The sequence below is a fragment of the Corvus moneduloides genome, chromosome 7 (assembly GCF_009650955.1).
Source record: "Corvus moneduloides isolate bCorMon1 chromosome 7, bCorMon1.pri, whole genome shotgun sequence".
NCBI classification, from domain to species: domain Eukaryota; kingdom Metazoa; phylum Chordata; class Aves; order Passeriformes; family Corvidae; genus Corvus; species Corvus moneduloides.
This window is the reverse complement of record NC_045482.1, coordinates 4282132-4310027: the sequence shown is the minus strand read 5'-3', so window position 1 is coordinate 4310027 and position 27896 is coordinate 4282132. Positions and strand designations below refer to the sequence as shown.

The window sequence follows — 27896 nt, the reverse complement described above, 5'->3', positions numbered from 1 at the left end:
CTTTGCATCAGAGAGTGGAAGTTAAGTGTAGTTGTGAGGCAAGTGACCAAGTAGTTGACCTGTGGATGGGTTTGGTGTTCCAACCAGCATTAGAGGTAATGGGTATTTGTGAGAAATTTGAGGAAAGAGTGAAATGCAACGTAATTAACATCATGGCCCCAGGCATGCTGGAGTTCAAGAAATGTTTGGACAATACTCTCAGGCACATGGTGGGATTCTTGGGGTTGTCCTGTGCAAGGACAGGAGTTGGATGAACTTGGTGAATCTTGTGGTTCCTTTCCAACTCAGGACATTCTATGATTCATGTTGCTGTGTGGGGACTAATGGCAGTATTAGGTAATGGTCCCATTCCTCCATTACTGCAGGCTTAAATGAGCATTTAGTTGCCTTTAATTGCTTTTTCTCACTGGGCTATTTTAGGAAACATAACAAAACACAACGAAAACTTCTAACCTATTTATAAGTTAAAGTATTAGAGAGCATGAGGGAGAGGTGGTAGTTTCAGAAGAATACCTAATAATGCATCTCCAAAGTCTGTACTCTGTCCAGTTGAACTTACCCTATGTGGGGAAACACCATTGTAGATGAGTAGTGTTAGATGTGGGGACTCATAGGTCCGTATTTCCCTATTACAGCTCATCCTTCATTTCTAAAGAAGAGATGGGCATCCATGAGTGAAAGAGGGGCACAGAGAGCAGACCAGAGACCCCTCAGGGCTCTCAGTAGGGATGTTTAGCATCGCCGGTTTCAGGTTAATCGAGCTTGTTTAAAATTCAGGAATGGGAAGAGAGACTGCAGCTTGAAGCTCTTATCATTTAATGCTCTTCTGAGGCCAGTGTAGTGAAATGGGGATGTAAAGGTAGTATGAGCAATAAATAGGTGGCTTGTAACAGTATAGCTGGCTCAGTAAGGAGAGGTTTGGGAGAGCTATAAAAACCACCAGGAATGAGCTAAAAATGTAGTCAGAAATGAGAGGGAGATGAGGAAAATTTTGTGGAGCGCTGTCTTTAGAAACTATTTCAGATTACTGCGAAAGGACTCTTCAAATATATTTGAGGCAGGTGGAAACAAACTGGCACAGTGACTGCAAGGAGAGTAGAGAGATGGGTGAGGAAGTTAAAGATGAGTCACAAGCTACTCCACTCCTCTTTTTGGAGGTGAAGGGGATGTAAAAAGGGGGCCAATTCCCATAGAGATAGGGAGAACCTAATGAACTGCTGGTGTGGGGGAGCGAAGGGGTGCTCATTTCCATTGGTCCTCAGTGACTTCTGCTAGGTGCCTCATCTGGCTTGGTTCACTCTTCTCCTTTGAGTTTTGTGATGGACAAATATTTGTGGCATTGTTGTGAACAGCCTTAAGAAGAGTTCAAGCTGTAGGAACTATGACTTTTCTACCATGGTGCCTGTGTTGCTTTTCTTTGGGTTTGCCTTGGATAATAAAGGAATTAATCCAGTGCTTCTCCCCAAAAAATATCCTAAGTGTGAAGCTTCTTTGGTGTGTCCCAAGACACTCACCTTGACTCGTTATTTTTTCTTGCCCTGTCTTCTCTCAATGTTAGCCAGAAACAAATGTGCCAGAATAAAATCAGATAGATATAGATATAGATATAGATATATCTACACAGGGTTGGCAAAGAAGGTCTTGACTGGTAGCCATGTCCAGATAGGTTTCCAGCCTGTGACAGCATAATACTCACAAGAAGAGTAAGAATCAGTTTGATTTTTCTATCAAAGAGAAAACTACTACTTTGTTGCTGGCTATTTGGTCTTAGGAGAGTGAATGTAGCTCAGTCCTGGCACCAGCTTTTTATTGTAGAAGGAATCTCAGAGCTTTTGGATTCTTCTCTGGTTGTGATATGTCAGCTGTTCTGTAGCCAACCAGATGTGTGAGCCAAGAAAAGTGGCAGAGACTGTAGTGCTGTGTGGAATCATGGTCTGCCTTAGAAAGGAGATGTTTTGTCATCTTATTACTGGAGGGAAATAAACTGGCCTACCCTGAACCTGAGTGCCAGCTGTATCTCTGCCTGGCTGAGAGTGTGTCCGTACCTGCCCAGGCTTCAGTACTTGGCATACTCATAGTCCTCCAGCAGTTCAGGGTTCAGCTTCACCTTACCAAGATAAAATGGGAGATTTCTTTGGAGGTGAAGAACTGGACTTACTTGACTGGGAGGCAAGAAGGGGGAAAAGTTACCCCTTCACTTTCCAGTAAAGGAGTTTATAGAAGACACCCTTCGAAAAGCAAATTGTACTGCAGATCTTTTGAGATTTTGCACATCTTTGTCATCCACTTTTTAGATGGTAGGGGCTGCTACAGCAGGGAACTAACTGGAACTAATTTCATCTGATTTCTTACTTTCTTACTGGGTTTAGGTTTGTTTTTCTTTTAACTTCTAAAGTGCTTACTTTACTTGATGTGTGAAGTGCTTAGTGAAGTGGGACCTGAACTAGTTGACTCTTCAGGCTGCTTTGAAAAAATACACCAAATCTATTAACACCATATCAACAGCATGACTCTTTCTGTTAGCCATCTTCCTCCTCAAAGGTCTTGAAGAGTACTGCAGCCTTGCTAGAGCACAGAGCCCTCTGCTAAAGGTGAAGCTACTGATGTGTAGGAAGAAGAAATCAGATTGCAAATGGCATATCTCACATTAGGGGTGTGAGGCAGAAACAATTCAGTTGAGATTACAGCAGAGATTTATCTGAGGCTATGTGGGGATGCTTCTGAGAAGGGTGAAGACAAAAGGACCTCAGGGAAGCTCTGGGGGGTTGTTTATTTCTTGCTTGTTCTTTTTTTGAAAGTAAGTATCTCTCCCAACTGATCCCTGATTGAGCCAACAGGCCTTCTCTGTAGCCTTTATATCACTTTTCACCTTAAAAATGAAACTGAAAAAACAAGGTAGGCTGGCAGTTTAGGGATATGGTAACACCTCCACTGTAAATGTAAGCAAGAATAATTGCTTTGAGAATGCTCAATGAACCAACCACTTAATTAAGAATAATAAATCAAGGAAGAGAGGGAAACATTTGAACATCTATCCCCTGCTGAACTTGCAGGCAGGTTATGGTTGCTCAGGGACATTTTTCTGTATTACTTGAACACTGTGTAGGGGCTCTAATAGTATAATAGGGGCTTCTGTTCAACAGAAATGATTTCTGTGCTTTCTGGTATAGAAAGGAGGTGGGCTGTGGTGGGAGGAAAGCCATGCAGATCCCTGTCAAGTACAATAGTGAGGGTGAGGCTCTAAAGCTCACAGTGATTGCTCTGGGGTTTGGCCTTCAGCACTTAGATGAATCTTAAATTTTCTGGTCCTTCCACCATTGTGGACTTTGTCTTCTGAAGGATTCTGCCGGGCTTGGTGGCAGTTAGGACCACAATTCAGGCAACTGCCCCAACGTGTGCCCAGTGGTGGGACATGCTTGAAGTGGAGCTGCTATTTGTGTGGACTCCAATCTGTGGCCTGCGGGAAGGCATCCAGCCTTTGACACCAAGGTTGGGAGAAACTGTATCCAGCAGTCAGTGTCCCACCTGGGTAGAGTAGGTTGGGCTTTCAACAGGCTTCCAAAAGGGCAGAGGTCCTGTCCAAAGCCCAGTCTGAAGCACCCACACCACCTCTGTGCAGTGCTTTGAGTGTCTGGCAGTTCTCTGCAGTGAGAGGCACAAGGAGATTAGGGAGCCCACCAGCCTGTCATTTTAATGTGGTCTAAACCTAGGAGATTTAGCCACAAAAGTTCTGTTTATAACTGGAGAGGGAGGAGATTTTGGTGTTGCTGACTGAACTATCCAATGGTCCAATGGGAAGGTTCCAAAAATTATAGCTAAATCTTTGGAGAATGACTGGATGTTTGACATTAATGAGGAAAAAATGGCAAGGCTAAAAGCATCCCAGATGCACAGAGTTCAATTACTTGGCAGCGCAGTTTGATTTTTAGTGTATTTTGCAGTACATTAGTAATTGATCTGTGTGGTATTTGTAACTGCAGAGGGGCTCTAAATGAATGTTTGTCATGATGGTTACAAAATGTTCAATACCGAGAATGAAATTTCTCCTTGCTGTGATTGTTCATCTGATTTACGGCTAATGGAAAGTAGCTCTCCAGCTCCTTTCAGCAGCAGATTGATCTTGATTTTTCTTTTAAAAATCCCAGTAAGAGGAATAGTTCTGTAAAAGAAGCCAATATGAAGCTAAATCACGGTGAGAGCTGCTTCCTGTGGACACGCTTGGCACATTGGCATAGACCACTGGGATTCTTGCACTGGTGGTCACTCTGCCTGTTCCCAGGAGACAGATTTGCTTGCCTTCCAGAAGTGGAGGTTTTTCAGGGTCCTGGAAGTTCATTATCCAAATTCTTTTAAGCCCAGGAATTCATTGGCAAATCTATTTACATCTTTGCTTACTCTTTCTCTTCTTCTGCATGTCACCAGTGATCCTGATGTCTGAGGGAATCTCTCAACTCATTCTGTCATTTCTGCTGTTCATGTAGTCATTATTTATTTATTAGAAGGTGGAGTTCTCTGGTGGTTTCCCATCCACTGCCTGGACAGGGTAAGAACGGTTTAGTTTCCAGGTGGGGCTGAAGAGGGTGGTACATTTAGTCTGATACGTGCAAAGACCCAGTTGTGACAGTGAATCTCTTAAGGACTTCTGTAAAACTCTGTCCTATTTCCCTTGGCTGTAAAATAGTGATGAAGCCTGTAAGGGATCCCACAGTTAGTGTGGGACTCAGTTCTGCTGAGCACTCTCTGGAAGAAGTATGGTTTCCTCTAGGCTGCTTGTTTCATAGCTGCTTCTTCTGGGACAATTTATGCCTATCCCTGAGGTAACTGAGACCAGGAGTGTCCATCTGATCCATGAGTTCCTCTGGTCTTGTGTCCTATAGCTGAATAGACTGGTATTTTGAATTTTGCTGTCTGACACCAGTCAAACTAAACATACACTTATTTTTAGCTGCATTGCTGTACAGTTGCACCAGAAGTTAAGCACCTACCAGAGGTCAGAACTGGATGAGAGCCAGCAGTCAGCAACAGGCCTTGAGCAAACATTGAGGAGGCGAGCAATCCTTTCCCTACAGGGTTATGATGTTGGTAAATTGCAAGATGTAATATGTGGAAAAAATTAACTAAGGGATAGGGAAGGGTGATCCCACAGTAATAGCAGTATATGCTCTACTTGCAGTGAGGTTTGCCAGCTCATTTAGGATAACAATGTTTCCTAAGTGTTATAAAGAAAAAAGGCATCAGACTAGTAAAACAGATGCTATCTTGGCAGCTAGGAGTGGGAGAAGGGCAGGAATACTTACAGTGGTAGGCATGAAAGGCAGGTGTCCTAGGTGTTAACCTGTATAAACATCAAGCCTTTCCTCCTGTGTTTGAGTTTCTTCTTGTGCCTTTCTCTAGGTGCAGACAGCGAACTTGGTGCTGGAAGACGGGATGAAGATGAAGGGTTATTCTTTTGGCTATCCATCCTCCACAGCAGGGGAAGTTGTATTCAACACGGGGCTCTCTGGGTAAGGGAACAACAAATGATGTATAAGCATCAATACTTCTCTGGAAGCTTGTTGAAGTGTGAAAGCTCCTTTTTCCAAGCTCGTAGGGTCCTGATCCAAGCAGGTGGTTTTCTATATAAGGCTACATTGTAGTTCAGAGATACAGAGAGAGAGAAAGAATTAATGAAGATGACTCAGGCACACCTCTTGTGTCAAAGCATTTGTGCTGATAAGCACCTTTAAACACTTATCTAATGATGATAATGAGATACATAGGATTCTGATCACTTCCTACTGAATTGCTGAGTCAGAGCAGAGGAGCTGTCTGTTCTCCTTCCAGTGCCCAGATCAACTATAGAGGTTTGAAGCATCTGCAGCCTTCTTGGTAATGGAACTTGGTTTCTGAGTGCAAAATTTTTAAACTCCGAGTTGGTCACCTTTATGACCCATCCCTTATGTCATTTGTTGGCTCATACCTCAGGTAAGGATGCTTTTATGCTCTATGCCCTTTCCAGCTAAAGGGCAGGATCAGATTCATGCCTAACCTAGCATGATTCTCTGTCCTCTTGAGTGGTAGAAGCCTATGGCTGACTTAGGTTGGCAGCCAAATGCTGCCGGTGCTTTTGTTGGACTACTTGAGCAGGGGGAATCTGGCCACAGGAATGGAGATTTTGGTAAGGACAGGGACATATCCTCGGGGAGGTAAGACATCTCTGAAGCTGTTGATGCTTGAGCTTCTTCTGCAGTCATTCATAGCTGTCTTTGCTCATCTGCATTGTGTTCCCCAAATTCTGCTCTCCTTTGGAGATCTGAGTACTCACAGGATGAGTTTTTAAATGATGTCATTGGTGATTATGTTAAATTGCTGCAGAGGGGAATTAGTTTGCAGAGTTTTGCATTAGGAGACAATTATTTAAGCATTTCGACAGCACTAATTACTGGCTGTGTTAATATACCTGCCAACAAACCACTGCTTAACGTAGATCAGAATGATGGAGGGCACCAGGGCTCTCTTCTCATTGATAGATTATGGGCCATAAATCTTGGCACATCACAAAAGTCAAGGAGGACCTGAGGGATTAATTTCCTCTCCACATGTTACTGTGGCAGTAGAAGTTGTGTTTGTTCATTGTCTAATCATTTGGAGAGGATGCTGTGACAGAGATCTCTTCTGTGCTGGGGAGCATATGGGCATGGAGAAAACATTCAAAATGTAAGGTGGTATCTTCAGAGCCCCTATCCAGAATATGACCTTGATTGATTCACAGAAATGGAAGACAAGAGTTTGCAGCATTGTTGAAGAACCTAAAAGTGGCAGATTTCCTACCAGCCCAGGGGTTGCTGTCCTTTGAAAGGAACCCTGTAGCTGTACCTCCTGCTACTGATCACAGAGATAAAGATCTGTGTATCCAGAGGAACCCAGCTGTCCCTTCTCCCTGACACAGGAAGAGGCTGTGCCTGTGTGAAGGAGGTGCCCAGGCTGCTGGGGCACACAGCAGTTTGTCATGATAGGGAACAAGAGGCTAGTGCAGAGGTGCTGATAAGCCTCAGACCTGCTTTCTGTGAAGTGGGTGTTTCTAGGTGCTGAGTGCAGTCAGCATGGGCTCTGTCCTGGTGTGATTAATAGGCTGCTCTGCACTGTGTCTCCTCATCTGGACTCCCACGTTCTGATTCATGCGGGAGGCAAAGCACTTTATGTGCATATAGCTTTCAGGCTTGAAGTAGCTGAAGCTTGCTGAAATGTTGTCATATGACTCTGGAATAGAAGGAAGAGAGCACTCTTTTGGGGGTGAAATGTTGAATTTTTGATAGAAAAGCATGAGGATGAATTTTCAGAAACATTTGCTGAAAAAAATAAACCTACTGTTGCAGCCATCTGTTTAGTATAGGAACAAAAAGAGGAGATTTCCAATTAAGAAAGAAGAAGAGTTACAACCCATAAAACGTCCCATGTTTGAAATGGTTGCATAAAGGTGTTTACCTCCAATAAGACTGTGTGTGTTTCCCAAGATATTCTAGTGAGAGAATGGGTTGACAGGAGTTTACTGAAATCAGGCAGACCTTTGGTCAGGCATAGCAAGGACCAGACCTTGAAGCACGTTTGGAGCTGGTGTTGCCATCTGCTCCTCTGTACTCCACACAGCATTGTTCCTGCTTAAAGGGCACTGTCCATGCCAAGCTCTGTCTGCACACCCCACCCAGACCCAATGGCTCTCTGTCCTTGTTTGCTGATTACAAATGACATGCAAAGGTTAATTACATTAGCTTTGTCAGTTACAAGGAGTCTTTTGGAAGCATAGCCAATTAGCTCAGAAGGAGAGAGCAATGGCAAGCATGCACATGCTCTGTGCCTGGTACCTACTGCAGTTTTGGGATCACACTGCACTTTTTGTGGGTGGTTACCTGCAGCAGCAAATAAAGATTTGAACATCAGGAGAGGCTTACCTGAAAATATTTCCTGGCCATTGTTCATTCGACCTGTCATTTCTCAGAGCTGGCTGGTGTGCTGCGTTGTCTATATCTGCCAGTCCCACTTTTGTGAAGAGCTTCCCAGTGTTTGACAGTTAATCTTCTGGCAGTAAATCTGGTGTTCCATAAAAATGTCTCTTGTGACTTGCTGATATCTGCTAGATGGCTGAACTTGCCAATTAGGTATTGTTTAAACAATAATGACAATAATAAATTATATTTTGTATAGGACAGATTCATCCTGGAGTGTCTTTATGCATTTGGCTCAATATTTGTGGGGATAACTTCATCTGTTGCTAAATTGCAGCTGCTTTTGGGTTGAAAGACATCAATTGCTTAATGGATATTTGCAAAAGCATACTACAGTATAAGAGAGAAAGTGAAGGACTGTCCATTAATTTGAAGCTGAAGAATAGGAGCATATAGACCATATTTACCCTGTCCCCTTATATGTGGTTGAAAGTGAGACTGGATCTACTAGGTCCAGAGATGATACTTTGTGGACTCCTAAGTTTGGTCCTCCACTGCAGAAGAATGTTCCAACATGCTTTCAGATCTGTCCTTGCTGAGAAGGGCATTCAGGCAGGTGCTTAACAAACTGCTGGGCTTCTGCCTGAGCTAATGATAGGACACACTCTGGGGCCTCGTTACCAAGGGTGGAATGCTGAATCCCAAAGCATTGTCTTCAACTTGCCTTCTTCAGGGATACACAAACCAGCTTCCAAGCACTTAGGAGTTTTTTTCAGGTGAAATAAATAGTGTTCTGTGGGTGGGAACATGAAGATTGCCTAGAAGAGAGGCCAGGCCTCTTCTGGGAGAAACTACAGACGTGGGACCGTGGCAAGCTTTGTTTACAGAACCCATAGGAGGCAAGGACCTAGGGTAGTGATGAGGAATCCCAAGGACTTGTCTATGTCCTCCCCCACAAAAAGAGCAGTTAGAGCCCTGAACATCCCAAAAGATGCAAGCTCCAGATTGTGGAAGGGACAAAGCCTGGGCAAACAGCTCTGTTGTCTGCTGGCTTTTCAGTTGGAGCCTTCTGATGCCACTGAGAGGGGGAAGCTCTTACAGCACGCGGAGGGAAGGGTGCAGCAAGGGCAAAGCACTGCCCAGGGGTGTGCCCAGGGAGAGGCCAGGCCAAGCTGTTATCAAAGGGTCCAGTGATACGCTGTGCAGGGCTGAGATCTCCCTGCCCTCTCTGTACTTGTTTCTCATGTTAAATTAAAGGACTCTGAGTTTGTTGATAGCTTCTGTGTTTTTTTTAAATGAAACATGAGAAGCCAAAGTCTTTCCTTGTTCTCCATGTCAAATGTTTAAGCACAGATGGCAAAGCCAGGGTGTATTCACAGATGTGCTTGCTTTTATTCTGAGGATATCTTCACATGAATACCATTTCTGTCTTTTTGCCACATGGGAATTCAAACCTCTCTTGTTTTCACTGGGTCTTTTGTTTTTCTTTTGACTTCAGACCAATGTACTTTTCTTCTGCTTTTTCTTCATCTAGATACACCGAAGCCTTGACAGATCCCAGCTACAAAGGACAGATTCTTTCCCTGGCTAACCCCTTAGTTGGGAATGGTGGAGTGCCTGACACGGCTGCTTTGGATGAAATAGGCCTCAGGAGATTTCTGGAGTCTGATGGGATAAAGGTAATAGGGGGGGATGCAGTGCTGATCATAGGGTTGTGCCCAGCAGCCTGAGTGTGTAAGAGTTTACTGGCTCCCTCACAGAAGGAATCAGTGATACTCAACCTTTCTTTTTCTTCTTCTGGATATTGTCCTTTGGAGGAATGGTGGCAAAAGATACTCCATCTTGATTTCTGTACCAAGCCATGTGCCTTCAGGAAGTATCTGTTCTGAGGTGAAATGACTGTTTTATACACTAACTCCACTGAAAAATGGAGCTGACTTTTGAAATGTTACTTAAAAGTGAAAAGTTTTTTTAGACAAAAAATTAATCAAAATACAACACTTTGTCTTGTCTTAAATTTCCATTTTCTTTCTTTTGACAAGAAGTGTTTTGTCAGCTCAATGCAATTTGTAGCTTTGGTTACCAAGCCATATTCTTCTATGGATTTCCTGGTCAAAATGCCCAGGTACAGTTGTGAGATAGCCTGAAGTCTGTCCATGATATGGTTTATGGTGAATGAATAGTGAAAATTGAAGGTACTGGATAAGTACAAAGTGATTTTACAGTGCAAAATGACGTTTCTTCTCTCTACAGGTTGCAGGTTTGCTGGTGCTGGATTACAGCAATGAGTACAGCCACTGGCAGGCTACTAGGAGCTTGGGAGAGTGGTTGCAAGAAGAACAGGTGAGCAATCTAGAGGTAACTACACAATGAGAATTGTCCTGGATGGAAAGATGAGCTCTTTATTTTGTGCTTTTTAGTGCAGAAACTAGATTTGAACAACTCGGCTGTTTATGAGTGGGAATAAGGAGGAGAAATGAAGAACTTCAGTGAGGCAGCCTTGGCAGACTGCTGCTGAGAGCCTGAGCTCTCAAGGTCAGGCTGGATGGGGCTGTGAGCAACCTGGTCTAGTGGAAGCTGTCCCTGTCTACCCCAGGGGGTTGAACGAGATGAGCTTTAAGGAGTTTGCCAGCCCAAACTGTTCTATGATTCTGTGGCATGTTCTCATAAAAGTGATCTGGCTGCTGCCTTCTTTCCATTTTAGCTGCTTGTTCTCTAACTTATCCCTGGATTTTCTTCAGGTGCCTGCACTGTATGGGATTGATACCAGAATGTTGTCCAAATTAATTCGCGACAAGGTATGATCTGCTTCCCTTGATCCAGTTGCATTAACCTTGCTGATGCTGGGCCCTTTCCACGTTCAGCAAACCTGGAGTAGAAATGGTACTGCTGGGCTGCCTTGACTTCAGATGCTGCTCAGATCCATATGCTCTTCCAAAGGCTTCTGTACTGCTGGGCAATGCTCTGATCCCAAGGAGCCCCCTCTCCCTGGCTCTGCTCTGGGTTTTCTATCCTGCATAAGTGAGCCAGCACAAGGTGATGTAAATGAAAGGCCTCAGGTAGTATCAGACACAACAGGTGGTTAATATCAAGCACATTGTCATGGTTTGACACTGGCCGAACTCCAGGCACCCACAAAAGCCATTTGCTCACTCTCTCTTGCTTTCGGCTGGGCAGAGGAGAGGGGAAAAAAAAAAACTAACAAGGGGCTCATGAGTTAAGAACTGGGAGGAAAACACTCTATGGGCAAAACAGGTTCAAATTTAAAGGTATAAAGTAAATTTATTATTAACAGAGTCAGAGGAGGATAATGAGAAGTAAAACAAGCCTTTAAAACACCTTCCCCCCCTGCCGCTCCCAGCCCCTCCCTCTTTCCCAGCAGCAGCAGGGCGTGGGGGTTGTGGTCAGTTCATCGCCTGAGATCTTTTTCAGTTCGCCCAGGGAGCAGTGTCTTTCCTCTGCTACGCCACGAGTCCCTCCCACAGGCAAAACAGTCTTCCCAAAACTGCTGTGGCATGGGTCACTTGTCCACTCATCTTTTAAGGACAGGCTGCTCTAGTTTGGAAGCAAGGGCCTTCTTTCTCAATCTCTGGAAGCAGGGGCCCTCTCTCTTTATTCGGGTCTCCCACTGGATCACAGCTTTCTCTGACATCCACTCCCTCCGTCATGAGCACTTTTCCCCATGAGCTGCGAGTGGATGTCTGCATCCCCTGTCATGGATTACAGGGAGATGGTTTGTTTCAACATGGTCCTCACCATGGCTTGCAGAGGAATTACAGCTCCGACTCTTGGAGCACCTTCTTCCCCTCCTTCTCCACTGACCTTGGTGCTGCCATGTTGTTCTCTCTTACAAGTGCTGATTTCCTCCTCTTCTCTATCTGGAAGAAAAACTACTGCCCGTAGGTACTATTGCCAACAAGTTCCACCAATTCAAAGATTCTTGCAGCATCCTGCAGTGCCAATAGATTGATTTCGTCTAGGTTCTGCATCAGGGAATCGCTCGCCATGGTTCTGCTGCTGGCCACGTGGCCCCACCACTACTGCACAGGCGGTCACAGCTGCTGCAGTGCTGGTGCTGTTTAATGCGTCTCCTCATGCGGGGTGCTGGGAAGGAGAAGACAGTGCTGCCACTCCTGCCCTTCTGCCCGCGGCATGGCTGGCTAGGGGTGGCCAGGCAAGCAAGGCTTGCTGCGGGCTGCACTAAGATGGCGGCAGCCGCAGCGCATCGCTGAGGGCTGCGCTGGGAGGCCCTGGTGGCAGCGGCTCTCCTCCCCGGGAAAAAACTGTGTATGCGCTGTTTTGATTTTCTTCTTAAATATATCATCACAGAGGCGTTACCAGCCTCTCTAATTGGGCCAGCAGCATGTCCATCTTCAGAGCCATCAGAGGTTGGCACTGTTGGACATGGTGGAAACTTCCAGCAGCTTCTCACAGAAGCCAAAAAACCAGACTGTGCCAAACCTACCCACACATCTTAATTCAGAAACAGTCAAACAGAGCAACAAGTCCATGAGATATTGTGGATATTAGTTCACAGACAGTGACACCTTTGGTCAGTGCAAATTCTCCTGCTTTTCTGAGACAAAGGAATGCCTACAGTCATCTAAGATGGATTCCTAACTTGGTTTTCTTTGGCTGAAGCCTGCTATTATTTTCAATAACCATTACTTTTCTCTGTTTTCCAAGAGCTGAAAATTGAGGTCATAGGTAGGATTATGTTATGAAATGAAGGTTAATGTGAAGGTACACTTCACACTGGCTGAAACGGTGACCAAGGCCAGTCTGAATGTAAATTTGCCTTGGAGGCTTTTCTTTCCTAAAAGATTATCTGAAGCTGCACTTTTCTTTAGGTGATCAATTTGCAGTCTGCAGCCCAATCCCATGACGCCTTTCATTCCACAGTGCAAAACAGGAATGACCCAGCTTGAATAGAGGAATATTTGTATAAATGAATTCTTATAGGAATATTTGGCATTGTCCTGCTCTTACAGATAGCATACAAGTACAATTTAATACAATAGAAAATGGCGATATGTTTACTGCTTTCTTAAGACGTAATAGATCACCATTCCTTTTATTTAAAGTAAATACTTTCAGTGTTTGTCCTGTAACTTAGCAGTGTATGGCAGTGAGTCCCATTATACTGTGACTTTGAGTGGTATTGGTGTATGGCTTTTAAAAAAGTACATAATGTCACTTCTTCACCCAGTTTTCTCAGGTTGAAAAAAACTAATTAGTATTTCACTCCATGTCGCTATAAAAACTGGGGCTGGGAACAGGGCTTCCTTATAATAAATCCGGAAATAAGCAATGACTTGTTAAACTGGACTAAAGATAAATGCAGGGTGCCATTTGGCTGAGAACAAGGGCTTTAAGAGCTTCGTCATCAGCATTTATGGAACTTGCTGTAGGGTGGCACTCAGAACCATGGCTCTCAAGCACCACTCAGCACCCTTCTTTCCAAGAACAGGACTTGTTGAAAATGATGATGATCTTTTCAGGCTTGCTTCATGTGAAGCAGCTTGGAGCAGCTTTTTGGTGTAAGATGCTACTCAAGAAGACATAGGATGTCAGCCACTGTTAGAAGCAAAACTCTGTCCTTAAAACTTGCCCTTGTTAGTGTGCATGGCAGTGCAAGATTGGCTGTTGCTTGCTCTAGAGAAGCGGCAAGAATACTTCAGGTATGGCAAGCCAGGGAAGTATCTCAAAGAAGAATCACTAAACCCAAGGAGCAATCCCAGTGTAATATCCACAGAACAAGCTGAGTTTAACATGTTTGATTATGAAAGTGGGATGTGATAAATTTACCAGAAAACATTGACTTCCTCTGTTTTACTTTCCCCTTCCATCCTTGAAAAGTTCTGTAATGCACACCCTGTCCCCATGCTGAAAAGAGGTTAACTCTAGATTAATCCCACTTAATCCAGGAGTGGGGCAAAGCCAAAGCAGAGATTTTTTTTCCACTGAGAACTTATGAGAAGAAGGATATGCTGCTGGCAGAACAAGAGTGTCCTAGCTTCTGCCAGGTGGTAACAGCAATATAGAATAGGGCTTGCTGGAGGTGATTTTTATTTTTAACAGCTTATTCAGAAAACAGCTGGGCTGACCTGCCTCCTACATAGCTTTGCCTTACACCAGTTCTGCTGCCTTGTACCTATCCACATGAGGCAGCTGAAAACCTCACAGTGGGTTTCCAAAACCAAAAAAGCTTCAAACCACTTTGTGGATTACTCTCAGATCTACATGACAGTTATGTGGGGATCTGAATTCTGATCTTCTTGGAAGACAACTCAATTTTGTATCACAACACAGCTTGCCAGAATGCCTATTAAGAAATTTTACTGCTGATAATGTCTCTCCACTGAATGAAGGGGTTTAAACAGATTTTTGATACCGAGGAAGGCTCATAAACTTCTGAAAATGCTAAAAATGGTTATAAACTGCCAAGAAACCATCTTTAAACAGCTGTTCCAGTTGCTGTGCCTGTCAACACCTTGTCCCAGTGTTCACAGCTTTTCCTTTGCTCATGCTTTGTTTTTTTCTGATGTATTTCCACAGGGCACAGTCCTTGGGAAGATTGAATTTGAAGGTCAACCCGTGGAGTTTGCAGACCCAAATGAGCAAAACTTAATTGCAGAAGTTTCAACAAAGGTGAGAAGTTCTTCTGTAGTATCAGCGCTGTACACTCCAGGTAGTAACTGCTCCCCATTTGCTCTGGGGATCAATCAGTTCTTCTAAACAAACAGTTTGGGGATGTTTTCTAAACCATGCACCTTTCTAGACCTTTGATGGACTGTTTTCTCAATATCTCCATGGCTCCTTAGGTGCAGTGTTGGAGATAAAAAATGGTTTGTGTTGAGCTGAATGTGGTCTGAACCATACTCTGATCAGAGAATTGTGTGTTGCAAAGACAGAGAAGTATTGGGAATACAGTTAGACCTGGTATATGGTGGATATTTTCAAACATAAAAAGAATTAATAAAAAGAATGGTTGCTTTCCTTAAAAAAAATTCAGGAAATATCACAATACCATTTGATAATCTGTGTTCAGGCATAATTTTGTTGAAGTGATTCCAGAAGAGATTTCTAGATATCAAAACCAGACCAAATTAGGAATCGTCTGCATCTAATATTACTGGAATTGGCTGCTATGCCCATAGATCTGAACAGACCAGCAGTGAAGTTTTTACTCTGTTAGCTGGGCATGCAAACTGTGTTCAAGTACAAGCTGAGAAGAACGTTAGAAATTGTGAGGATGTAGGAAACCAGACCCATACTAAAAATAGTAACTATTCTTGTACCAATGCAAGGGCTAATGTCTTAAACTGTGGCCCCTTTGTAGATTTAATTGGGGGATAAAGAGTGCCCTGGATGCTTAATTCCATTGAGTGAAGTGAGAACTGGGTGTATGAGTCTCTTTTGCAAATTGTGTGCTTGCTATGGTGTTTGCAGCTCCTTCAAGATCAGTGAGGCTCTGGAAGAGTTCTGCAAACAGTTGCTTGTGTACTATTCTGCACACAAGCTAGTGTGTTCATGGCATGGGTGAAAAGCAGTCCTGAACAGACTGGTGAGCGAGCAAGTGGGAGTTTGCAGCACTCTCCATCCAGGCTTGGATTTACAGTAGTGACTGTTATCCTGGGATGCCATTGGAATACAAAGGCAGCCTTGCAAATCTCATCTTGGGGGATCTCCCCAATTCATGCCAACACCTCTGCTGTGTTTTGAGTCAGGGCTTTGTTACTACACAGGCAATTGCTTACTGAGGTTGTGATCTAGGATTGCAAGGTGCAGGTGGAGCCATTTCGAGCAGTTTCTCAGAAACAGATAAGATTGCTGATGCTAAACTCTGCAATTACTAAGACAGAATTATTGTAAAGATGCTGAAAATAGCTTCTTAAAGGGAGATATAATAAGATTAACAGCACTTTGGTGGTCTTGTTATGTTTATAACTTCATTTTATAGGCTTAAAAAACCACATCGCATATAAAGCTGTAAACGAGGTAAGCTGTTTAATGTTGGTAATTACTGGACATGATAATCTGTCTGTTGCCAAATGGTGATTTTCATGTAGATCAGAATACAGTATGATCAGGAATCTGTCTATCTATTGTACACTAGGAATGATTGATTTTCTTTATTATATCCTACCCACCCCCTGCCCTTGATTAAATGCTAGTGATATAGACTCTGCTTGCTAACATTGCCTATCCAGGGCAGGGAATGTAGAAAACTGCCAGTATTCTGCAAGGACTCTTGTTGGAGACTTTTTTTTGGTGCGTGTGATTGTCAGGGTCACAGAGCAGATGAGAGATATTTAACCACTCCAAGCTAAAAGGTCACATCTCTCCACACATGCAGGCCCACGTACTGTTTTTGTTCTTGGCAGTAGTACCAGCAGGAGCTTTTACTCTCCCTGACCACTGGTTTGCAGCCTCCCCACATAATCCTTTCAGACTGGGACAGTTTTTTTAATGGGCTGTGCCATGAACAGGTGAGGGAAATCCTCTGGCTTTTTATTTTAACAATTCTCTGATCCAGCTCCCAGTCTAGTTTCTGTCTAAACATACTCTTGGCCAGATGCAGGGGACAGGTCAGGTCTCTGCAAGACAGTGTGTGACAAGTGGGTTGTGGAGACAGCAACATCTAAAATCAGTATTGCTGCTGAAGGACATCTTGTAACAAATCATAGCTAATTAATTGGACTGGGAGAAGTTTTGAAAGTAAGGTAATTGAAGTACCTTGAAGTGGTGTTGCCTCACAACTCCCTCTAGTAATGAGAACAGCCAAGGAGAACCTTTAAAGGAGGTTTTTGCTTGATAATATTTTGTTATGTTTTTAAGTATGGATGTTGTGAGAAATTGAGGGGTCTTCAAAAGCCCCTTTTGAAAAGGACAGTGAGTTTTTCTTAAGAGTCTCTGACACGGGATGCTAAGCTAGTTTCTGTGAGAACTGAACACCTTAATCTTCTTGAGATTTTTGAAACCCACCACCCAGAAACCTGAAGGACAGCAGGTAGAAGACCCATAAAATTCCTGTGCAGTGATACAGTTCCACTGTGGACAGTTGGAAGCAGAATCTGCTTGCGTATCAGTAACTGTAAAGATACCATCACATGTCAGGCACAGCTTCTTATCAGAAGCCTGGAGTGATCTAACAAGACCCAGGTTCAGTATGATTCTACTCATTCTAAAAAAGGATTGTAGGATACTTTGCCATCTGATTATGTAATGTAAACTACAAGATTATGTTCCCGCATGAAAATCTCCTTTCTGCATTACACACCAGGAGTCACAGCAGCAGTGGTAACTCTACTGGCTCAGGGCTGAGTCACATCCTCAGAGATGGAGTAGGGACCACTGGTGATTCATGTGTGGCAGCTTGAAGCCTTGTAGTGAAGGGAGGTGCTCCTTGCACCCCATTTCTTGCACCCTTGCTCCTGACATGGCAGTAAGTCTCTCCTGATGATGATCAGAGCTGTCCTCACACAGGACACACTCTTGCATTCTGAAAACCTCTGCATTTCAATCTCTGCAAGGATAAAAGTTCAAACAACAACTGAGTTAGGGTAACACACAGGGAGGAGTTGCAATATTCTGCTAACAAACTTCATCTTGAATTATCTGCTGAAGGAATGTCTTTCCTTCTGGCTGATCATATTTCTCCTTTTAAAAGATTCAGTTTGTCACCCCACACCAGCCATATTGGATATGGATTTTAGTATCTTTTCATAAGGAGGCCCAGCTATGTAGTATGGATGCCAGGGAAGCTGATTAAAAGGGAGTTACTTAGCGTAAAAAAGAAAAAAAAAAAGAACAAAAAAAAAAGGGCTTGTTTTTTCCAGTGATACCCAAGAGAAAACCACTTTGGGCAAAGTACATTTGTCAATCTCATCTGTCAATATCATCTTTCAGAGGCTGAGTGTAACTGAAGGTAAGCACAGAGTTTGTTTTTAGGAGGAATAAGGCAGCCTTATGTGGTTATTGATGAATAACATCAATAACTGCTGCCTGCAGTCACGTAACAAGTAAAGTAATTCAACAACCTTCAGAAAGAAGCTGTCCATAAATAACCTTACATCAGTGCTAGAGCTGTCTGACAGTGCATCTGTAATGGCACAGTATCAAGGCCATGTAACATACAGTGGTTTGACTTCACTCTCTTCCATTCTGGCTGTGACCAGTAGATAACTGGGTGTACAAAAAATGATGGTCCAGATTTGGGACTGGTGACAATTTATTTTGTGGAATGGGTTAAGGAACAGCAGCTGGAAGAGAAGTTGTGAGATAAAACTGCCAGGTCCATATGAACATAGGCCATGCTCGGTGAGAGGCCTGGCCTGATCTGTACTGCCATGATGCACAGGTCACTCACAGGCCATCTCCAGCTGTGCTGTGCTTTGATCTTACTGGGACTGGCAGGTTGGGGTGGTATTTCATGTGATGGATCTGTAGCTGGTGCCAAGCAGCCTTGCTCCACTGGCATTAGCAGGATGACTGCACTTCAGCTGAAAATCTCACACTGAGTATCTGGCCTGTTTCTCTTGGGCTTCAATAATCTCTGGGAGCTGGCTTTTTGCTTCACTGCTAATGAGGTGACACGCATGAAAAAAGCTTGTCATTAGCTATGGAAACAAGGAATTGCTTAGGAATTACTGCTGTAATCAACAGTATATAAAAGAGCTTTGTAACTTCTGCTTTCACGGAAAAATGAAGGAAGCAGTAATGTCTGCAGTATTCCTGGAGATTTCCACATAAATTGATTAAGTACCAGTTGCTGCATATTGGTGAAAAGTTATCCTGCTGCCTATCTTCCCTGTGTTTTGGGGACAGGGTGTGATCTGTCATTCACAACATTGTCTGTCTTTTTATAGGAAGTCAAGATTTATGGCAGAGGGAATCCAATTAAAGTTGTAGCTGTTGACTGTGGGTTGAAGCACAACATTATCCGTCTCCTAGTAAAGGTAGGTCAGCGCTTGATGCCCCTTGTCACTTATTTTGCTTTGGCAAGAGCCTCACCTGTATTCACGAGCCTTCCTTACACCTGGACACCTCCATTCTAGTTTCCCTCCTAAAGGGAGGTACAATTTTTAGGATGATTTTTATGGACTGGGAGGTGTTTTCTGCACTTGGTACGCTGTACTGAGGGGATAAGGAAGAGGACCTGTACAGCAGCCTCTTAGTCATGGGAAGAACCCCAGAAGATGAGTTCTCAAAAAATGAGGCACAACTTCTCTAAAGAACAGTGAAGGAAGGTCAACCCAGCATTGTTAAAAATAAATACTGGGGGGGGGGGGGGGGGAGGGGGAGGAGGAAATTCAGTGATGGTGGTGAATGGTTGAAACAGGCCCAAAGTACTTGTGGAATGTTCATCCTTGAAGATATTAAAAACACAGCTGCCCTAGGCCCTCAGCAACCTGCCTTAAAGTGGAAATCACCCCTGCTTTGTGCAGGGATTGGACCTGATGACCTCCTGAGGCTCCTGCATCCTGAGTTATTCTTTGATTCTAGAATTCTGTGAAAATCTTTTCCTCTTTTTAGCACAGTGATGTAGCAGTTCTTGCTTCTTTAGCCACACAGGAGGATAGAAGGCAGTGTCCTCATATTCTCTAGATGCACAGGATTTCCCTGATTCAATTTTTTAATTAATGTGGATGTTTGTCTCAGTTTTGATGTGTAGGACTACTTCTGGTATGTCATAGAACAAGGCTGGGAAGCCCTAATTTAGCAGTTAGGATGAATGCACTGTGTAAAAATGAACCTGTGTTACATGTGTACACACTTATTTTGCTTTCCATTAGTAACTTTTGATCTCATCAGTGAATTTCAGAGTAACTTGACAAACACTGAGGTGGCTCAAAGGGGCCACATCTACCAGTTTTGTGAAAGTAATATGGTCAGATAGTGGAGAGAAGCTGCATCATGGGCAAAGGAGATAACTGATGACTGAAATACAAACTCAGGCTCTGGAACATGAGAGCAGAGGAAGAACCTCCTTACAAAAATTCGTTTGTTTCCCTCCTTCCTTCATTTCTTATTCCCTTCTTTTTATTTATTTTTTTTTGTCTTTTAGCGAGGTGCAGAAGTGCATTTGGTTCCATGGGACCATGATTTCACTGGCATGGATTATGATGGACTCATAATTTCTGGAGGTCCAGGGGATCCCATGAAGGCCCAGGAAGTGATTCAGAATGTCAGAAAGGTACAGTGCAACAGGCTGATTATACTTGTTAATTTGCCTTTTTTTCAAGTGCTTGAAGTAACAGTTGGTTGTACTAACCTGTTACGGGCCAAATGTTGTTCAGACCTTTCAGCTGCCTGGAATATTCCTCATGTTGGTCCAGTGGGATTCATTTCCAGCCCAATATTTACAATAAGGCTTTATAGACTTTGGTGAACAATAAATTGCAAACATGATGACCACAATTACCATACCAGTGCCTTGAAGTACCCTGTGCTCTTTCAGGTCCTCTGTGACCTTAGGAAAGAACAGCATTGATTTCAGAGCTCGCACTTGGAATAACGTCACACACTAAATGGCTGTAATGCAGTGTCATTGCTTATTTCCTCCTAGTAGTCTGACACCAACTGTGCTCTGAGGCTTCCCTCTGAACCAGAGGAAAGGGGAAACTTTCCTTCATAGGCTGTTGCCACCCTGGCATTCAGCTTTTTTCCCAAGTCTGTGAGGGAACTAGCATGGTTTTGCTGGAATTGCTGGACAGAGACACTCCAATATCTGTTGAAAACCTTTTCATTTTAGGTCCTGGAGAGCAATCGCCCAGAACCCCTGTTTGGAATTAGCATGGGGCATCTAATCACTGGAATAGCAGCTGGAGCTACTTCCTACAAGATGCAGATGGCCAACAGGTGCAGCAGCTCTTCTTCCCAGACAGAGCAGTTTAGCATTGGAAAGGGCTATGGAACAGCAGTGCTCTGCTGCTGAACTGCCTTAGCAGCAGCTGGCATGTCAGTAACATTGCTCCTTCATCCCAGCCATTCTCCTTGCCTTTAATTTGAACTGCCATGTCATTCTCTACTTTTTTTGAGTGTGTTTTGAAAGTATTTGATGCAATTGAACCCTATCAAGCTGAAGAATAGCAAAGTTTCTCCTAGGATTTATCATTTTGAGATTATCTGCCAGTATTTTACTGCTACTATTGAACTGTTATGTACAGCCCCACAGTTACCAGCTCCTCCTAATTTTGGCACTTGAACACATTTGGCACTTTTGTCCTCTGATCCCTTTTTCTTCCAGGGGCCAGAACCAGCCTGTCCTGAATGCAGTGAACGGACAGGCTGTCATCACTGCTCAGAACCACAGCTATGCCATTGATGGCTCTGCCCTCCCTCCTGGCTGGAAGCCTCTCTTTGTGAATGCCAACGACCAAACGAATGAGGTGAGCTCCTGCTTTATTCCAAATACCTGCACAGAGAAGCCTCTAGTGAGGGAAGATCTCTGGCTTTTTTCACCTCCTGTAAGCTTGCTGTCACATTATCAAGGCTAAATTTGTTGATTTGACCATCTACTTTACTTGGAGCCCTGCTTTACAGCCAGGGTAAGATGGGTACCCCACTGTACCAGCCCCACTGCACTGGATTGCAACAGTGACTTTATGATTTCCCTGAACGAAGCCTGATTAATTTCCATGATTTCCCTGCTGCTGGAGGTGCTCACTCAGCTACCATTGTCTTACAGTTTGTGCTACAGCAGTGCAAGCCTATGTCACCAGTTTGTTGTGTTGGTTCTGTGTTGCCCATCACAGAAAAGGGATATCATTGCAGTCTAATTTGGTCTGTTATTGTAAATATAATTCCACTGACTAAAGTCATGAGGAAGAGGGGCTGCCCCTAGACAATAGCTTACAGGATCTAAGATAGAAGTCCAGTGTCAAGTGACATCCATGTTTGAGATCTCAAGCTTGCAATTGCCCATATCAAATCTTTTCCATGATGTCCAATGTTGTGTTAGTTAAATCTTGTTAATTATCAGGAAATCAGTGAAGAGAAGGTATTTTCAAAAGCAGTTTCCCTCATGGAAATATGCCTCTCTCTCTTGTTTTGTATGAATGCCCCACATCAAGTCTGGCAGATTGAACAGTGCTGTTCTAAGCTACCCATCTGATGATTTTAGAAAAAGTTTGGTTTGTCATTTGCTTTTTTCTTTATCATTACAGAAGGATATCTAAACACAGAAGGGTATCTAAACATAGACAAATTTTACCAAACAAAACATTGATACAAAAAATTTACAGCTGTTTGGCTCAATTTTTGAAATGAGTTTATTTCCGCTGGGTTGACAGACTAAACCCTTTCATTCCCAGGCCTTTCATGTTTGCTTTAGCTGGAATTTGGAGACAAAGGTGATAAGGTTGAACATGAGTCTTCTGGATCTAGTAGAATGATGTTCTTTCATGTGAGCTAAGAAGATATTTCTGTGAGCCCCCAAGCAGCAACAGTCTCCTAAACCTTCATAGATGGAGAGGGACAAGGACCGTGTTGGTTTAGCATGGGATGCACAAACAGGGTCAGGGCTGGATTGTCTGTCATGTGCAGTCTGTTGCATTCCTCTGCTTGAAGAAGAAAAAGCATTTTTTGTGGCTGACCTGACCTATCACAGCTGGACAGGGCCAGCACAGGTTTCCAAATACTGACAAGCCATGGAGTGAACATTTTAAAAAGATATTTGTATGTGACTATAAGGAACATGAGCATTCAGGGAAAATGTGACAGACTGATGGAATTCTTTACTCTGAGAGCAGAAATTCATGCCATAATGGATCAGTTGTGGTCAGCTCATCTCTCATCCCTGTCCTATCCTGACATCCCACCCTGCAGCTCTGGATGGCACTGTGGCTCTACGCGAGACTGTTTGGGCTCCTTTGTCCATTCCTAAGGGAAGCAGGTTGTATCACGACTCCTTTTCCCTGAATTTCCTCTTGAGGAACTTCTCTACCCCCGTCTGGAGTTGGGGACCATGAGGACTACCTACAGGGTAGTCTCCCAGTGGATCATGCTTCTTGGTGCTATCAGGCCACTCAAATGAGAAATCATTTTTCCTGGCTCCAGCTGAAATTACAAACATTGTCTCTAAACTCACTTTAGGTCCTTCATAGCTGTTGTTTGTCCACAGCAGTAGTCCCCTTCATCATTCTGCCCAACCCAGGGCAGAGATCAAGGCCCTGTGTCAGCATTTAAAGTGAATTATGGAAATCAAGAGTGTGACCAAAATCCAATCATCTTATGACAGAACCAATCAGCTTGGGATGGTTAAACCATTCATTCCATAACAGCCTTGTCCCAGGTGATCTTTTCTTGCCAGGTATGTTTTTCTTCTCTGCCCAGTCCCAGGACTGCCTCTGCAGGGAGCCCAGTGTACCTGCTCTGTCGGGTGCTTGCAGCTTATCAGTGTTTGGTGTTGCAGTGAAAGCAAGGTCTCCACTGTGCCCCCCAGTCCATGGACAGCTGAGGATTGCACAGGCCCTGGAGGGTTAACAGCAGAGCAAGAGACTGGGAATGAAATGGGTGTCAATTTGACAAACCCTAGAAACACATCAGTCCTTTGGCCTTCAGTGCTTACAGGGATAAGGTGTGGCTGTCTGTTCACTTGCTTGCTTGTCAGGAGGTGTCTAAGAGAGTTGCTTTTATTCTTGCAGGGAATTATGCATGAGACCAGATCGATTTTCACAGCGCAGTTCTATCCAGATGCAAATCCTGGGCCAAGGGACACAGAGGTAAAGTATGAGGGCTGATCTGGTCTTGCTTTCAGATGGCCTTGTGGGTGCAGATACATATCAGCTGGTGTACCAGTTTGTGATGGTCCTAAATCTTGGGTCTGGAAGTGTCAGGATCCTGGCAAAGGGCCCAGTCATGCATAGGCTTTTGTCTTCTTAGCTTGATCTGGAGCTAATTACAGTCAGCAGCAAGAGGTCTATTGACTTCTTAGTGCTTTGGATCAGTGATCCCATTCATATGATGTGTATGTATTGAGTCCTGGTGGGATTATCTCTGTGTTGGAAGTTACTAGAGTGCTTAAGCCTTTGCAGGATCAGGCTCAAATTTCTTGCAAAAGAGACTGCAAAAGGAATAGGATTTTGTCTTAACGGTAAAAAATACTAGCCAGATGCTTTGTAAGAAAATCATTAACTTTCTAATACACTTTAGTTCCACTTTCAAATTTTATAATTACTATAGAGTTATGTAAATGGATTCATACTTCCTCACTCTGGTTCTCCTAAGTGAAATGAAATTTTAATCCCCCATCTGTGACTTCACACAAATTCTGTAACAACTGGTTGCATAGTCACACAATATGACTAAGCAGCACCAGGGGATGTGGAAGGCAGAGGAAGCATGTCTGAACATAAATAAACTATTTAGCATTTCCTGAGAGAGGAAGATGGAAGAATACCTAGAAATGCTTATTTTAATCTTAATTAGACGATGGTGATTAAACCTGCAAGTAAATCTCTTGATATCAGGAACTTTCATAGCAATCTGATTGACTAGTGAATCTCAGAGAACTCAAAAAACTCAACTGTGTGTTTTTTCCAAGTCTGTGCACTCCCACTGCTGGGATGGTTTGATAACATAGTGCCTATCTTGATAGGCTTGCAGGACCCATCCATGCTCCTTCAACAGGTAAATTCCCAGCAGTCAGCCAGTTTCAGGGGCTGTATGGCAGAAGTCTGGCAGGTGTGGGGTGGGTGGGAAGCCTGTCCCACTGCCTGTAGCTGCCTGATTTCAGTGAGGGTCCTGCTGCCTGCCTGCCCTGCCTGGTTGGAGAGCACTTTTCGGACAGCTGCCCTGGGACCTCCTCTGGAAGGACAATTCTGATTTCACACAAGTGATGTTTAGCTATCCATGCTCAGAACCCTGCTCTGTAGCAGGCACCATTCCAGATGGCTCCCTGAGATAGTTCAGTGTATGCTCTTCTGTGTTTTAGCTTTTGATGCACGTTCACTCGTTGCACTGGCAACCACATAGAAGCAGAGCACACAGACATGATTGATGTGTGTTTTCTTCCTGATTATGACTTCAGTTTCTTGAATGCAGCTTTGTCAGATATGTCAAAGTTGTTATATAAATTTCAAGTAATGATCCCCTCTTCTCAGATGGTGTAAACCTGCCTGCTGAAGGCAGCAGAGCAGAGCTGATTGCATGAGTTCACAAATGGCCTGGTTTTTCCTTCTTTGCTTGGTATATATTTAGTTCAACTTCGGCAATAAATACATGTGTTTATTTTTCCTAGTTCCTATTTGATTCATTTATTTCCCTGGTTAAGAGAGGGAAAGGCACCACCATTTCTGCGGTCCTTCCCAAGGCTGGAGTGACAGCTTCTAGAGTGGAGGTCAGTGTACAGATATTTTCATGCCTGTCGCTGAGAACTAATTAATTCCTACTGAACCCATGGCACGAAATAGCACATGGAAATCAAAGAAGACTTCTCTTATAAAAGTCCTGACAGCTGCTTATCACACAGTCATCTGGCCTCTCTTGTGTTATTAACTCCCTTTTCTTTGAAAGAATTTTAAGTTCTGATGTTTCATGTATTTTCTTTGCAGTTCTCCCAAGAAAGGTACTCTCATAACAGCATAATGAGGTGCCCTGGGATAATCTGGCCATGAGATTTTGTGCCAGCAGTATAGTGTTGGTGCTCAGTGGCTTAGCAAATAAGTCTGAAATTCCTAATGTGAGCTGAATTTCATACAGTTTTTCTGTCTTAGAGGCAGCTGGATTTTGTGGGCAGCCAAAGTGAGGCATGGTTGTCTATAAGCACGATACAATTAACATGTTTATTATATACCCTATCCATGAGCCACACGTTTCTCTAAATGGAGATATATGGGAGAATTCCAGTAGAAATGCTCTTAAGAAGTAAAACCGAGGTGATTCTGAAAGTGACTTCTTCTTTGAAAACTTATGTTCTGTAATTTAAGACTGTTCAGTGCTGCACAGTCTCTGTTCATTTCAACATCCACTACACTGGGACTGATTGTTTTCATGCCATTTGACACTTACAGGTCTCCAAAGTTCTCATTCTAGGATCCGGGGGTCTGTCGATTGGTCAGGCAGGGGAATTTGATTACTCTGGATCACAGGCTGTGAAAGCCTTGAAGGTGAGGAGATACTGTGAAAATACTAACCTCATCTTTCTCTTCTCACAGCTAAACTGGTCCTCCAACTGTGTCCAACTGGAGCAGGGAAGGTGGTGAGGATAAATGACTGTAGGGAAAACTAGGCATTTTTGTTGGTGAACTTCCTGGTTGAGTGATGTGAGTTAACCACTCAGAATTATCTTCCAAAGAGAGATGTTCTGGGAGTTTCCATTGCAGTCTTCAAGCAGTTTGTTATTTGTGATGTCTGCCTGGTTGCTCCAGGCTTGCTAAACTGAATGGCAATGGAGGAGGAGGAATATGGTCAGATGTACCTGAGCTGAAATTACTGGATCTTCCGTGGTATGTTAACACACTGCAAGGTTGACAACCAATAACAGCTGAACAGTTGGCTGCTGCTATACAAAAGAACCCTTAATAGAGGCAGGTTTTATAAATGGTATTTATTTTAAATGGGATGAACTTTTTAAAGGTCATATATGTCAAGTTCTGTTTCCAGAATAGGTCCTAGAAAGGTTACTAGGGCAAAATTTCATGCTAGGAGAAGGAATAGAATGGTGGAATGTCCTGTGATGGGGTTATTACTGGTAATGTAAGAGTCACCTAGGCCCCAATTTCATGTCTAACCTCATGTGAAGGAGGAAGCAGGAACTTGCAGAAGCCTGACAGAGAGCAGAAGTAGCAGCTGCCTTCAGATGAGGTGATGGTTGTGAGTGGTTCTGAGGCAGTTCTGATGTCACGAACATTCTATTCCTGTGCTGACCCTGGACTGAAGGAACAAAAAAATCGGTTTTAGTAATGTTAAATATCATCTGGGGCTGCTCTGGGTTCGTCCCCATGTTGCAACACATCTTGTATTGCATGTGTATTGTTTGTGTACTGCATTGCTATTGCTGGCTACTAGTTCAAACTGACCACATCATCAAGAGACAAGTACAAGTCAGGAGGGGAGGATGCCAGAGTTGGAGAGTGTCAATAATGACGCATTTGGAAAGGATTTTTTTTCCCCTCTTTTGTCCTTCAAAGCTTGGGTTTGTGGAAAACAGCAGGTTTTTTTAGTGATAAATCTCCCCAGCTTGACATCCCACAGTGCCCTTCCCCTTCACATGGCCACCCAAGAGCTGCTGTGGTCTGTAGGCTGATCAGCCATTCCAGAGGCAGAACCTGCCCTTCCTGACCTTGCCTTTGGCAGAGGCACTTAGGGCTGAATGTGAGAGAGGAGTGGCTGGTCAGCCCTGCCAAGGAAAGCAGCAGAGCATGGCTGGGAGAGAATGGACAGTTAACAGGAGACAAGAGAGATTTCTTTCCCCTTAGACTTCTTCATTTTGTTTTATTTTTTGTTATGAATCAACACGGATTCTCTGTGCTGATGTTCTGATTCATTCTGCTCTGTGCTGCTGCTCTTGCTTGGCTCTTGGATGCTGATTCATTATAAGAAGGTGATGATACTAATATTCAGCCTTGGACAGTTAAATGGGTGCTTCTTTTAAAGACTAAAATCTTGAGGAGATGGTACTTCCACACTCAGTAAATCTGTATCTGCAAAAATGTTCATCAAAGGCAGGAACAACCCCTGAAGAGCAAGGCCTGGAAGCATCTGTGAACAACAGACTGGCTTGTGGTCACCTCAAAAATCTTCTGGATTACCTTCTGTGGGGATTATCCCAACTGAGCTGAATATGGGTGGATATTACACAAAAAGAGAAATTGAACCCTTCTGGAGTATTACTAATTCATTGCTTTAATCAAGTTGTAACAAATGTCTCCATCAGGATAGGTGACCATTATGCAGAGTTCTGTGTGTTTATAAAAAACTAAAAAAGGCAGAAGTTGAAGTAAGGGGTTGCAAGAGCATGTGGATTAA

At 43.5% G+C, this 27896-nt stretch overlaps 1 protein-coding gene across 1 annotated transcript in view; it reads left to right on the top strand.

Annotated features, from left to right (window-relative positions):
• Positions 1-27896, top strand: part of CPS1 (carbamoyl-phosphate synthase 1) — a 98707-nt gene that overhangs the window by 3632 nt on the left and 67179 nt on the right. The window contains exons 2-13 of the mRNA XM_032115285.1: positions 5395-5504; positions 9457-9601; positions 10176-10265; positions 10664-10720; positions 14481-14573; positions 18794-18883; positions 19993-20121; positions 20680-20786; positions 21175-21316; positions 23573-23650; positions 25168-25266; positions 25940-26035. Of these exons, the coding sequence (XP_031971176.1) occupies positions 5395-5504; positions 9457-9601; positions 10176-10265; positions 10664-10720; positions 14481-14573; positions 18794-18883; positions 19993-20121; positions 20680-20786; positions 21175-21316; positions 23573-23650; positions 25168-25266; positions 25940-26035 (1236 nt within the window). The remainder of the gene's footprint in view (positions 1-5394; positions 5505-9456; positions 9602-10175; positions 10266-10663; positions 10721-14480; positions 14574-18793; positions 18884-19992; positions 20122-20679; positions 20787-21174; positions 21317-23572; positions 23651-25167; positions 25267-25939; positions 26036-27896) is intronic.